The sequence below is a fragment of the Vidua macroura genome, chromosome 13, assembly GCF_024509145.1.
Source record: "Vidua macroura isolate BioBank_ID:100142 chromosome 13, ASM2450914v1, whole genome shotgun sequence".
Taxonomy (NCBI): Eukaryota; Metazoa; Chordata; class Aves; order Passeriformes; family Viduidae; genus Vidua; species Vidua macroura.
Window position 1 is genome coordinate 18,093,009 of NC_071583.1, and position 14,039 is coordinate 18,107,047.

Here is a 14,039-nt window from a genome sequence, read left to right on the forward strand (position 1 = left end):
TGAGCACACTTCTGCCAGAGTTTTGATCAGAATTGCATCCTCAAATCCTCAATGTGCACAGAATTTTCAACTTCTCAAACCACAGAGCAGAAAATTAAAATGGAGGGAAAAGTCAGTCATAAAGAAAAGAACATGAACACATAGATATTGTGACCAAAAAAGTGATTTGAACAGGGACACTTCCCCGCCTTTTGCCACCTCAAATGGAATTCCACTGTAGCTGAGTGATTCTCAGGGGCTTTTTGGATTGCTGGAACTCCACCTTTTGTACCCCAAAAGTGTTTCCCACTTTTGCTTTTGTTGTGGCTGTGAACTGGGAGGACTTGAAGTGGGCCCAGTTTGGTGGCCATAAAAAACCCATGGAGACCTTGGCTGACTTTGTAATTTAACTTAATCTTTGATTTGTCCTGGAACACAACCTGGGGAAGTTCAGTGGTGATTACTGCATTCAGATTCTGTTAATTGTGTGGAGGGCTAATCAAGGTGATTGACAATCTGTGCTTCATGGAAGAGACAATCTATTCTTCTGGGCTTTTTGTGTGCTAAATTGGGAGATGTCTGTGGGTGTTGTGCTCCTGGTGGAGTTCTGCTGCATGGGGGTATAGCAATAAAATAATGCTCCAGCCCTCAGTACATCCTGGGATTGCTTTGGTCACAGCTTGTATTTTCTCATCACTCAAAAATAAAGCAGGAGTGGAGAAAACATAGTCACTTTTCCTGGTGTTTTTATTAGCTTTAAATAAGGCTGAGAGCTCCTTGGAATAATAAAATTCTATTGTTTCCAGTGGGGCCATTTTCCCAACTAAAACACTGCTGCTCATGGTGAATCCCCTGCTCTGGGACACCTGAACACCTTTTGTGTCTGAATGAACTCATTACCACAGGACATGAAAGTCCTGAGGCTCTGCTTGCATCTTTTCTCCATTTAATCTGGAAAATGGGGCAAGAGGGAGCTTGTTTGCCTTGCTGAATTATCAGTGCCCAGGTACTCCCAGCTTTGGGTGTACATCCGTGCTCAGTTTTGGGCTGGTCGCTGGAGCAGAGCTCATGTTGGCATGGTTGGATGGAATTTTACAGCCTCTTCCACTTCTCTTCTTCCTCTAAGTCTGTATTTAAGTCTGCAGGAAAGGCAGACGATGATCTGAAGGGTGGACAAATATTTACAAATTTGTGTGAGACACATCAGCAGAAAACCAAGTATTTTGTGTCATAGTGGAAGCACCAAGTTCTCATCAACAAACATCCTTTGGCAGCTTCACTGAGTAAACAAATATTGCATTTTCTTAATGCACGCCAAATAACCTCAACAGTTACTAATTAACCTTCATTGTACACTGGGAAGTTTAGGATTTTAGTGAAAAGGAGGTCTCCAGTGAGAAGTCATTTAATCCATTCATGGCTTGAAAGCTTTTCCTTGCACAGCAATCCCCGCTGTTCATGTTGTGCCACCCATTTCATTTGACTTCCAGCCCACTCATTCCTTGCTTTGCTTCATCCTGGGAAGAGGCCCCTGAACCCAGAGGAAGAACTGCACAGAAGGAGTGAATCCATGGTGGCTACTGGGGAACAGCTATCCCAGAATAAATGCAGAGCTGAGAACAGGTGAATCCTCAGACTGAGTTTGCTGAGCCCACTTTGAGCTGAGCATCTCCAAGGTGCTGCTGGAGCCAGGCCCCTCCTCGTCCCACGGGGTGGAATTTGGGGGCAGATCCACACGTGGTGCCACGAGAGAATGGAATAGGTGGGAAATAATGAGTACAGAGTCACAGAGGGAGCAGTGGCAGTGCTCTGAGGGCTCATCTCATGCCAGAGCCTCATCTCCTTGTTGTGATGCTCCTGGGTTGTGATTTCACCCTTTGGATGCTCCAAAAGCACCTCCCAGGCTGGGCAGTGTGGTCAGAGGGAAATCACGGTCACTGCAGGAGTCAGAGCAGTGCTGAGCATTGCTTGCAGGTGACATCATGATCACAGCACTGTGTTTCCTTCAGCCTTCCCACTCTCTTTGAGCTCCCCCTGCCCTGGATGCACAGCAGGGATGCTCAGCCCTGCAGAGCTGGAGAGGCCAGCACTGTGTAGGTGACACGGTGCCATTGCTCACAGGAGCACTGGGTGACACTGACAGAAACGTTAAGAGCTGCCAACTAGCAGCACGTGGAGGTAACACAGGAAAATGCAGTTTGGTTTATTTGTTGTTTTATCTGAGTGAGTCAGGAAAGAATCATTCCAAGGAAGCAGCCTGGGCAAAGTGGATTTTGATATTTCATTTCAACTTCCTTACAGACCTTTCAGATGTATCCCATCAGAATATAAATTTGTTCTTCTGTTTTGTGTTTTTATGTTAAAGATTAAAGCACCCTGTGAGGAATTAACTACTTAACCTACACATGCCTGGCCTCATCAGAAGCCCCCTCTTTCCCATGCTGCTGTTGTTGTCAGGGCATCTGTGTTACTTTTAACCTTTTCAATAGGCTTCATCAAATAAATTGAGCTCCAGACCCTCAGAACTGCTGATGTCACAGAAAGTGTGGTGATTGCAGTGATAAATAATAATAGGAAAGGTTCTTCATGGAAGAGGAGATTCTTTCCCCTCCCTGAAAAAGACTCTCAGAATACTGCATAAGAGCCTCATGCTGGATTTAAGTCTGTGTGATGTGTCTTACAGAATGTCTCCCTCACTCAGCCATGCTTTCCCAGGTTCATGCCTTTGATTCCTTTATTCCTTTGCTGTTTTCTGGCTGCCAAGAGTGTCACCTTGAGTGGGCACACAAAATCATGAGAAGTCTTTAGCAATTTAGGCCACATCACCCTGAAAGCACCTTCTGGTGTGAGAGGGCAGCTGAGGCTCTCCGTGGTACCCCTCAGCTGTATTGAATTGGTCACCTGGCCACAGATCCTGGGACATTTCAGTGGCACCAACACCCTTTGAACACAGTGATGTACTTGCAAAACTCTGAGTGACACGAAGTCACTCCAAAAACTGTGAAAGACAGGAGAAAAACCAGAGGTGAAGGATTGTGTCACCTGAGAAGAGCTGAGAGTGCAGCAGCTGTGTGATGTGGGTTTGTGTGGGGTCCCCAGCAGCTGCAGTCCCCAGGCTCAGTGTCCTGCTCACACGGGGGACACGTGGCTGCATCCTTCTCCTCCCTCCCTGCTGCAGGGATCCCTGCACAGCCCCCGTGATGTTCCCTGCTCTGCCCACTGCCCTCAGGTGCTGTGGGTGGGTTGGTGGTGCTGGCACCTGTTGGCTGAACCTCTCCAGGGCTTAGAGACAAGGAACTGTTCCTGCCAAGGGAAGGTAGGACCTTCATGGGATATGACGTGTTTAGATTCTCGTCTGTACGGGATACCAGCCTCAAAGAGTTTTTCTAAATGAAGTTTAACTATGTGTTGATTAAATTTTTCATTCCCTGGGTGTTTGTTTTTAATCCAAGTTTCTTTTGGAAAGTAGGAAATGCTCTTGGGCCAAAATTTGTCTGGAGTTGAATATTTCCAATTTCTAGGGGAAATCTCATCTCTAATATTAAGAGAGAAATTTGTTTCTGTAATGTTAGGTACTTTCCACTCAGGATTAAATGTGCACCCCAATATTTTATAAAGGCCTTGTAATTTGCCCAGGGAATGGAGGCCCTTTTTATGTCCTCCTAGGTGAGGAGGATCTACCTCCAGATCCTGAAGAACGTGGGCCGGGGGAACCCGCGCGGCGTCGCGGAGACCCAGCCCTTTCTCTGGGTTTAGACCTCCCCTATACCTCTGTGGTTTAACTTCACATCTTCGGGGCTGTCAGCCCAATCTGCGAGGCTCAGGGAGCTCCCAGCTGGCAGTGCCTCCCTGCAGGCACTGGTGCCACACAGCCAGAGCTCCTGATGGAAATGCTTCCCTGCGAGCCCTGCACTCCCCAGGCTGGGCTGGATGCAGGCAGGCACAGGCTGCCTCTGCCAGCAGCACTCTCACTTCTGGGCTGGGAACAGGACTCACAGACGGACTTGAGGGTCTTTTTTTTTTTTCCTGGAATTGCCACTGGCAATTTTTGTGAAGGGTTGATTTTTTTTTTTGTAGTGTCCAGTGAGAACAGTAATAAGAGGTTATGAAGATGTGTTAATTAAGGAAGGCTTTCCACGTTGACATTTTGATGTCATTCAGTCCGTGATTGTTTTCTTGACAATCACCTTGGATCTCCTCTGTTCAACTTCCGTGGTTGCTCCTTGCCATGACCTGATTTATGTGTTAATGCTTTCCAATCCTGACCTACAGAGCAGCCACTTAATGTGTCTTAACTGTCTCTTAAGATGGACCCAGGGATGTTCATTTAATTTAAATATCAAGAGCAAGAATAAGATTTCACATTATCTGGAGCAATTATATTATTATAATTCAGCACATTTTTGATACTGTTCCCTGTATACTCTTGGTCAACATCATTTTACTGGTGCCACATTACACATCTGTGTTTGAGTAGGAAGTCAGGGCTTTGTGGGTGATACAAAATGTGCAGAGGGCATTTGTATGGCCCACTTTAAATCCTAATGTTACCTTCTGTGGGAGGGAAATCCTGGCTTGGTTTTAATAATCAAAAAATAGGTTTGAAGAATCATTCTCAAGGCTTTGAGTACCTGGAAAGTGGGAATGGGAGAAAGAAAAATCTTACATTCCCTCATTTTCTCTCTGTCCCTTCCTAAAAGCCCCAACACCATTCAGAAGCTGAGGGTCTGTGATGCTGAACAAACCTGGAGGATCCAGTGTCTGTGGGGTATCCCACTGGCTTGGGATTTTTGGCTTGGCTGCCAAACCCTTCCATAACCTTCAGTTTAATTGTCTCAGTGCTGGGTGAAGATCTGTGCTGTTACTGCTCTGGTATTTCCATATTTAACACAAAAAGGAATTTTTATTGGCATTTTATTACCTAGTTGGTGATGGTTGGGATGATGGGTATTTATTCTGGATTATTAGTATTTCTTACAATCCTTGCCCCAAATCTAATGGCTTTATTGTTCTTGATATTATATCATGATAGAGCAAAAGAAAAATGTTTCCAGGAGCCTGGGGTACTGAGGTGAGATGTGGATGGTTTCATGACTATCAGCTGGAGTAAGAGCTGAAGGAATGATTTCTGGTGGGATCATTCTCTTCCCTCTCTGCAGCCACACTCCCACTGACAGCAGAACATTTGCTAGAAAAAAAAAAAAAATTCTGATTCCTCTTTCTTCATCCTGGACCTTGAGCTCTCACTGAATGCTTTATCAGCCTTTGCAGAATGCTTCTTGCTCTCTGTTTAGGCCAGAATACCATTAGTCATCTGCAACAGTGCATGTCTTGCCTTTAATATTTGATGTCTCATCTGTTGCCCCAGTCCTGGCTCATGTTCATGTGCTGCACATAAGTCCAGTCATTAGATTATTATGAAATCATGGCACATCTTTCACATGAGTGGCTTTTTTTGGGGCTGTTTTCAGCCACTATCAAGAACCATTTCTGGTGCTGCTGTTATTACTCATCTTATGTAAATTGTTTGTTCCTGCTCAATGGCTTCATTTCAGGGCAATTCGACTTTAAAAAGGAAATAAAAGATGATGGAAGAAATAAACCCCCAAATGGCTGATGGGGGATTAGAGATGTCATGGAGCATTCAGTGCTTCTGGGCAGTAACAAACCCTGCCTGGTGTAAATGTAAATCAGCAATCTCAGATGATGTGGATTCACTCCCCTGAACTGCGCCCGACCTGTCTGGGGCAGGAACCTCAGCCTTTCCCTGTCTCATTAAATTGAGATAAAGTTTTCTAGAATTTCTGCAGATTGAGAGATGGGAATTCATTTGCAAACTGTTCTATATCTGTTCCTCACAGCTGTACCTGCTCCTAAGATTTGCATTAGACAAGCAGTCTGGAAGAACAATTGTTAAGCTCTTCAGTTCCTTTATTTTTTGAAAGGTCACAGAATTAGAGAGGTATTTGCATACTTTGTGTGACTCGGGTGATAGCTTGGGTTGCACCCTGTCAGAGGGAAGGTTTCTAGGAGGGTTTTTGTGGTCAGGTCGCTGAATTTGGGGTGCTGAGGGGTGGCAGAGCTCAGAGGGCAGGACAGGGTGGCTGGGCCACTTGTTGCTGTCAGATGTGAAGAGGGAGGATGATTAATGAGGAAGTGGAGAGGGAGGTAATTAATTTAATTAATTTCCTGTCTCTGTGCCCTCTTTTCTCTATGCTGGCTGTCTGGATGTGGCTGTAAAGTGAGTCCAGGAGGGTCTGGATCCTGCAAGGTTCTGCTCACAGGAGTAGTCCCAGCAGCAGCATAAAGCTTGCAGGACACGTGCTTAGATGACTGTAATGCCAAAGGCTTTTAATTTTTGGATGTATTTCTTAACCTTTCTGTAAAAAAAAAAAGTATTCAAGTGATATTAATGAAAAAGGATAATGATATTCATTACACTTAGAGACAGCTTTGTGGTCCTGAGATTAGAAGGAAATTATTATTCGTTGAGGTTCATTCAGTAGTGAAATTCCAATTCACCTTGCTGGAATTAGATGATGCTCTCATTAAACTCTCTCTTACTGATGGACAGCATTCTCTCAACTGACTTTATTTTAATATCACCTGAACAGAATTTCAATGTAGTGATGGACAATCTTGGTAAAACTGGGAGGTCACAGAGGCATCCATTCCAGGGGGGAATATCTCCACTTTGTGCTTCCCATCTTTGGGGTATGTTTTACTTGGAAACCAATCCTCTTGTGTCAGTTTAATGCAGGCTGTGTTTTTGTGGTATTCCAGGTGTTTGTTTTCCTTGGATAAACAAGGGTCATGAAGAATTCCTGAATGGTGTTGGGGCTTTTTGGAAGGGATAGAGAGAAAATGAGGGAATGTAAGGTTTTCTTTCCCCCAGTCCCACATTCCAGTGGGAAATAAGAGAGGCTGATTCTGGATTACATCACAGTGATGACATCTTTATACCTCGGGGACAAACCAGACCTTCCTTAGCATTTGATCCAAACCAGAACAGTTTCCTGGGAGTGTCCCTCTGCCTTCCCCAGTTAGGCTGGGGCAGTTTCCTAAGGCACATCTCAGGAATTGAATCTGTTGGTTCCAAGCTCTTCATTTAAATTGAAAATGTGACATTTCTAGCTCTTTCAGTCACTGTTACAGAGATGAAGCTGCTTAGACTGCTGCTGAGGAGATGGAAGGAAAAAAGCCAACCTATTTCTTCCTTGTTGGAGAGGGAAAGGCAGAGCAAAACTCTGCTTGCAAAGGCAGAGAGTCAAATCCCACTAAAAATATTTAGTGTGGGACTTGAATTGGCCTTGGTACCCCAGCAGGAACTGGGCTGATATTTGTAATTCATGCTCATCAGAAAGATGTGAGAGTCTGCGAGAGCTCTGTGGGCCTGGGGCAGGGTTTCCTGAATTGTTGTGGAGCAGCAGGAATGGCAGGGAGCCCCATGGGAAATACATGCAGTTGGTGAAACCAGGCAAGGAAAATGGAATAACTGTCCAGCTGATCCTTTGGGGTGCTATATTCTTCAGTTTCTGTGATGGTGGGAGTGCTCATCGTGGGAGAAGAGAGTTTGAGGCCAAGGGGATTTTGGCTTCAGAGATAAAACCCAGGTCTAGGTTTTCACAGGAAGAACTCAGATGTGTCATACCTAATTTTTAATTATCTCTAATCAAAATAGTTGCCTTTCCTCTCTCCCTTCATTTCCACAGCATCCCTGGAAGCCTTTCCTTTCCGTGCTGAACAAATCTGACATTTGATTTTTAAAATACCATTATTTACAGGTTTTGTTATTTGAAATATTTATCTCCTTTCCTGGCTGCATCAGAAAAAGCACAGAAGGAGTTTAATAAGCAATGACTGCTTTATTTGTTAAATTAATGCAAATGTGAATTCTTCATTCTTCAGCTCCTAATTTGAGCCAATTTCAAACATTCTCTTAAAAGTTTTATGTTTTTTTTTTTTAATTGTTGTGTTACTAGTGCTGTGCTTTTGCTATTTTTGCAGCATCAGAATCATTCTGTTTGTCATGCTCCATTTGGTTGCAGTGGAGATGACTGTCAGAAAAATACAATTTTCCAGGCATTAATTGAAAAAATGGCTTTATATTCAATGTGCAGGAACTGGCAGATGTAGATAAGGAACAGAGAAAATTCATTAAGTGGCATTTCTCCAGCTCTGCGTTCTTTTTCTCCCTCCAAAAAGGCAACAATGCCAGATTAAATCATAAATTAATTTCATATACTGCACAACATTGTAGAGAAAGTTTACCGTGCAATCACTTCCATTCTCCCACAAATTTTGGTGAAAACTTTTGGAAAATGAAACCTTAAGGAATTACTCAAGTGCTGGAAGCATCAGTAAATTTTCACAGTATTCCCTGAACCTGTGTGCAATATTTGTATGTAAATTTAACCTGAATCTGCACATCTGTTCTAAATACTTGGGTCAAGCAAAGTTTTACTGCACAGCTTTGACCTAGAAAAGCACTTAAATAAAATATTCATGCTTGTGTGGAGAAATGAACCTAAACCCAGCCAGTCTGTGACTTTTACTGCCACACTGAACAGAAGATGGGAGGCTGCTGCTTGTGCTGGGAATATGTGAAATCCAAAATCCTACTGAGCTTCTATTTCCATTCATGTTTTTTAGTCCCCATTGGTTTTTCTCCACGTCCTTGGATGTTTTATATCCTCACACAGAAATGATGTTTTAAATTGCCTTCATCTGCAGTGCTCTTTCATTGTTGTCACAGGGCTCTAGGGAGAAATAAAACAATAATATTCAGGAGATGAAGTGGGTGTGTTTAACATGATAAAAGCCCAGCGTGCCTGGAGCAGCAGGAAAGGCATCTCCAGGCTCAGGTGCTCTGGGGCAGATGTCCTGTGCTGCCCTCGCTGTGCCCAGGGCTGGCTGTGCCATCTGGGCACCACGAGCCACCTCCGGCCTGGCCAAGCCCAGCCTCGCTCAGAACCCCCTTGGGAATAATTTCAATTACCTTTTTGAGTAGAGCAGCTGACTTGGAAGAGATAAAGGAGGACCCCTTGAGTACCTTCTTATGCATTCTGAGGACTTTTGGGAGTTTTGCAGAGCAAACCTCTTGCCTTGCCCCAGAGGCTCAGCCCCATTTCCCCACTTCTTTGTCATTTCCATGCACTTTGCTGGACCTTATCTCTGCAGAACTCTTAAAATCCAATTTAATCACGTTTCTCCATTGTCTCCTTTCCTATCTCTTTCTCTCCTTCATTAAAAGAGTTTGTTCATTTCTGGCATTCAGTGGGAGTCAAAAAAAAACCAGCCCCAAAATTTTGCTGGACAGGATTGTGAGTGATGGCTGGGTCACAGGAGAAGGGAAACCTTTTGGTTTGAACTGAACACTGGATGTCATTTTCCAGGGTTTCTAAATAATTTACAAGGAAATAAATTTCATTATTAAAGATGAATATACTCTGGTTTTTAGATGAGACTAAGTGGGTAGTTTCACCAAGACTTAGAGAAAAGAATAAAATCATCTGTATAATTTCCCCTTGTTTGTGGTTCTTAAGGAAAAAAATATTAACAGAAAGGGAAGAGTCTGAATGACTGATGTCTGAATTCCAGCATTACGTGGACTACAGTCAGGAAAATAAGGATGACCATGGATGCTTTAGACAGTCTGTTCCTCAGCCTTATGGTGTCTAAATGGACAAATTTTATCTTAGAGAAAAAGCAGCTCTTGGAGTTGCAGTGTCTCCTTGGCTTTGGAGGCTCCTCAGGTGTATTTTACACACGATGAACACAGGACAGGAGCTGTCCTTTGTGTGCCCTCCTGGCAGCGAGGTCCAGGGCATCATTTCAAACTCAGGAACTCAGCCCATCCCAGTAACTGTGAGTGGGACTATTGAAAATCCCTGCAGCTTTTCCTTGTGCTGTCCCAGCCATCCCTGCCGTGCTGGAGAGCTCCAGCGCCGTGCTGAGCTGCTGGAGCTGCCCCACCACTGAGCACAAATGTTCTGTGTTGGAAAACAGGCGATGTTCAGATGTCTGCTCCTTCCATTCTTGGAGTTTTTCCTTCCAGAGTTTTGTGTTGCTGCCTGAATCTGTGTCAGATAAAAATTTCTGCCCCAAATCCCTGTCAATGGTGACCATGGAATTTCCCCTTCACGTGTGAGGTTGAGTAGGTTGAGTTTTGGGGGTATAATGCAAATTGTGGGTGCCTTTGGTACAAGTCCCATGAGGAGGAGCTGGGAAAGGGGCTCAGCCTGGAGAAAAGGAGGCTCAGGGGGAATTTCTGGCTCTGGACAACTCCCTGACAGGAGGGGACAGCCGGGGGGCGTCGGGCTCTGCCCTCAGGGTCCACAAGAGGAAATGGCCTCGAGGTGTTCCAGGGGAGGTTTAGATTGAATATTAGGAAAATTTTCTCCATGAAAGGGCTGTCAAGCACTGGAAGAGGCTCCCTAGGGCAGGGGAGTGGTGGAGTCACCATCCCTGGAAGCATTCAGAAACATGCAGTTGTGGTGCAGTGGGAATGTGGTGGACTTGGCAGCACTGGCTTAAAAGTTTGAGTCAATGATCTCAGAGGTCCTTTGCAACCTTAGTGATCCCGTGAGTCTCTGATTTTTAGTGAATTCCTTCCTTTTGGCAGCCCTCTGGTGCTGCTCAGAGTGCCCTGGTTGGTTTGTGCTGGGTCTGGTCCCTGTGAGCGGCTGCCTCATCCCTCACCTGCGTTGCCCAAACTTCTGGGACCACCGTGGGCTCACAAAAAGGCAGCAACTCCTGTGGCACAGGAGGAGAGATTTTCCCAGCCTTGGAAGCTGCCTGGGAGCTCTCAGAGGAGTTTGGATGCTGGAGGGTGATGCAGACACTTGGTGCTGGCTGGAGCCTGTCCCAGTGTCACTGAGCACGAGGCCCTGCAAATTAAACGAGGTGAGGTAATAATAACCCTCGATCCATGGGAGAGGCTCGTGTTTCTCAGCAGCTGAGGGGGAAATGAAACTTTGATGAGTTAACCAAGAGCCAGAAGCCTCCCAGCGGCTGTAAGGAGACACCTGAAGGGAAAGGTGAGTCAGGATGTGCCTGCAGTGGGGCAGGACTGATCCGGCCAGGGGAGCAGAGCTTTCTGTGCCAGCGTGGGGCTTCCATGGTGGGAGCTGCTACCTATTTCCCAGTAAGCATCTCCTGTGGAAAAGCTGCTTGGGTGAGCATTCAGGGAAATCCACACACCACACTCACCACAGCCAACTCAGCCAAGAGAGGCAGAAGGGCCTTTTGTATGATAAATTCCAGCCAAGGTTTATTCCAGCACACTGAAGGGAAATCAGGGACAAAACCAAACCACGTGGTGTGCACAAGGCTCATTGCAGGGTCAGTGGCCAATGGTCTGAGGGCACAGGGCAGGGCACAGGGCAGGGCACAGGGCAGGGCACAGGGCATTGCCCTACAGTGAAGACGGGGCCAGCCACCAGGGATACCACAGCCAACGAGGAAACAGGGAAAGGAGAAACCACCAGAATCTGGGACACCTGGGGAAAGGAACTGGGTGGACAATAGTGTTACAAGGCTCCATGGGGGAAGTCTTCTCTTTCAGCCTTTCAGTGGTAAATTCTTCCAAGGCAAGGCCCTGGGGATTTGCCTGAAGGGTTCAAAGGATTCCACAGCTTTCATCCCGAGGAAATGGAGGAACCACCCAGGAGGGACTGGGGGCCATGGGGCTGCTGGGGGAGCCAGGCACAGAGCGGGGACTCTTGGCATTCCCTCACTGCTTGGAGAGGATGTTTGCAGGGCTTCCCATTCCTGAGGTATCCCACATGCTTTGGGGGAGGCAGGGATTTGCCCCGAACCACCCGAGCCCAGGAATCCTCACGGCATGGGGTTGATGGTTTCCTCCCTCAGGCACCTTTCTGTTCCTTCTGTTCCTCAGCTCTGGTGTTTTCCTGGTGTCATGTATGGATGGATAGCCATAAAGAGCCATAAATAATCCTAAATAACCATAAATAGCTGCAAGTTGCTGGTCACGTTCAAAAGCTAAATTTCTGTAAGTGTTCCAGCTCCCCTCTCAATAAGACAAAGAGGAAACAGCCTCCAGGTGCACCAAGGGAGGTGTAAATTGGATATTAGGAAACATTTCTCCATGGGAAGGGGTGACCAGCATCGGAACAGGCTGTGGTGGAGTCACCACTCCTGGGGGGATTTAAGGGATGTGTGGATGTGGCACTTGAGGACGGGTGGGATTGGGAGTGCTGGGGGACAGCTGGACTTGGCGATCCCAAAGGTCTTTTCCAGTCTAACCAGTGATTTCAGGTATTGTTTGGCAGAAATATGGAACACTTCTTGCAGTTTTTTATGCTGCTCAGAGGGATATTTGAGCTCAGTTATTTTACCTTGATAATTGCAAGTTTTGGGTTTTTTAAGGTTTTTTTTTTATTATTATTTTATTTAGTTTAGGTTTGTTTTGCTTTTCTGGAAAGGCACCAGACATGCATCCTTTAATATAATTAAAAAGGAGGGAACAAAGCACCCCAGTGGATTGTTCAGCACAGCCACCCATTGTTATCCTGTGCCCTTAAATTGAAATGCTCTTAAATTGAAGCATCATGTAAAATACATGGAGCCATGTTGCTTCCTTTTGCCTTTCTGTGCATATTTAACTTGTCACTTTGCCTTTTTCCTGTTACAAAAATGTGATGCAACTCATACCAGGGATGTGCTGAAGTCCATTTGCAGCCAGAGGTTGCTTTGAAGTAGCACTACAGAGGCTTTATTGATTTGTCCTTTGCATTCAGAACAAAGTTTTGTGTGATGTGTTACAGGTATTACCAAAAGCTTCCATCACCTATTCCAAAATAATTTCTTTGTGCTTTAGGATCTATTTTTCAAAAGTCATGACTTGTATATATGTATAGAAATAGCTCTTATTAATATAAACTTCTGAATTCCAAGACTTTTTAATGATTAAACCTGGCAGGAATTAGTACTAAATGGAGCTCGTGAGAATTCTGTTCAGAATATCAGGACAAATCCTCTCATAAAAGCACAATTGAAGTGTAATATTTACGTTTGTCAATATGCCATAGGTGCTACAGCTTGGAATTTTTCTTGCAGAAGTAATTTATAGGAATGCATTTTCTATTTCATGGCAATTTGACCTGATTTGTTTTTATTTTATTTTCTTTACAGGATTAGCTGGCACTGCTGCAGACCTAGAAAAAAGAAAGCTTATTTTTGGAAAAAATTTTATACCTCCAAAGAAGCCAAAAACATTCATACAGCTAGTTTGGGAAGCGTTGCAGGACGTGACTCTTATAATCTTGGAAATTGCAGCCATCATATCTTTGGGGCTTTCCTTTTATCAGCCACCTGGAGAAGGGAATGAAGGTAAAAACTTTTCACAGAAGTCATCTCAGTTTAAGCATGTCCTAAATCTCAAATCAATTCCATCACCACCCTCAGAAGGTCACTAACAGGAAATTTCCACGTGGTTTGCTCCTGATCCCATTACATCTGCTCCTGACATATTTTTCTTTTCATCTTGACGTTTCTTTATGCAAATCCTGAACCTCATGACGTGAGTTAAAGGAAAATCATAACTTTCTTGTGAAACTGGAGTGGTTTTGATACAGTTTTCACCTTTGAGCCTGCATTTGGAGTGTGTTTGATTCATCCTTTGTGGTTGTTTATCACGTATTATGGATGAGAAATATGTAATTGCTTATGTAACTGCTGGATCCCATTGCAGGAACACGGACAGACCTCCAGTTTACACCAGATGAAGGCTTGAACTCAGTGAGATTCACACATTTTAGTATTTTTAGTGGTGCAGCTCAGGCTCGTGAGCCTGGCTCCAAAGGGAATATTGGAGCAAAGTCCTGTTCCTGATAAATATTCTCCATATTCTGCAGAGCCTTTCTGGCTGCAGGAAGTTTTACCACCCTGCCTGCCCCTCTCCTTTTTCCCATTTCCCCCCCACCCTCTTTGGAAAGCACTCTTGAATTCACATGCTTAAAATATTTGTTCCTCTCCATAAATGCAAGATTTCCATTTCTGGCAGCTGATCCAGATTTTTTCCTCCCCCCCTTCTCCTG

The 14,039-nt window shown here is 44.8% G+C and overlaps 1 protein-coding gene across 5 annotated transcripts in view; it reads left to right on the forward strand.

Annotated features, from left to right (window-relative positions):
- ATP2B2 (ATPase plasma membrane Ca2+ transporting 2) overlaps positions 1-14,039 on the forward strand; it is a 399,188-nt gene that overhangs the window by 273,197 nt on the left and 111,952 nt on the right. For all 5 annotated transcript variants that reach the window (XM_053989799.1, XM_053989800.1, XM_053989797.1 and 2 more), the window contains exon 5: positions 13,135-13,332. In XM_053989799.1, the coding sequence (XP_053845774.1) occupies positions 13,135-13,332 (198 nt within the window). The remainder of the gene's footprint in view (positions 1-13,134; positions 13,333-14,039) is intronic.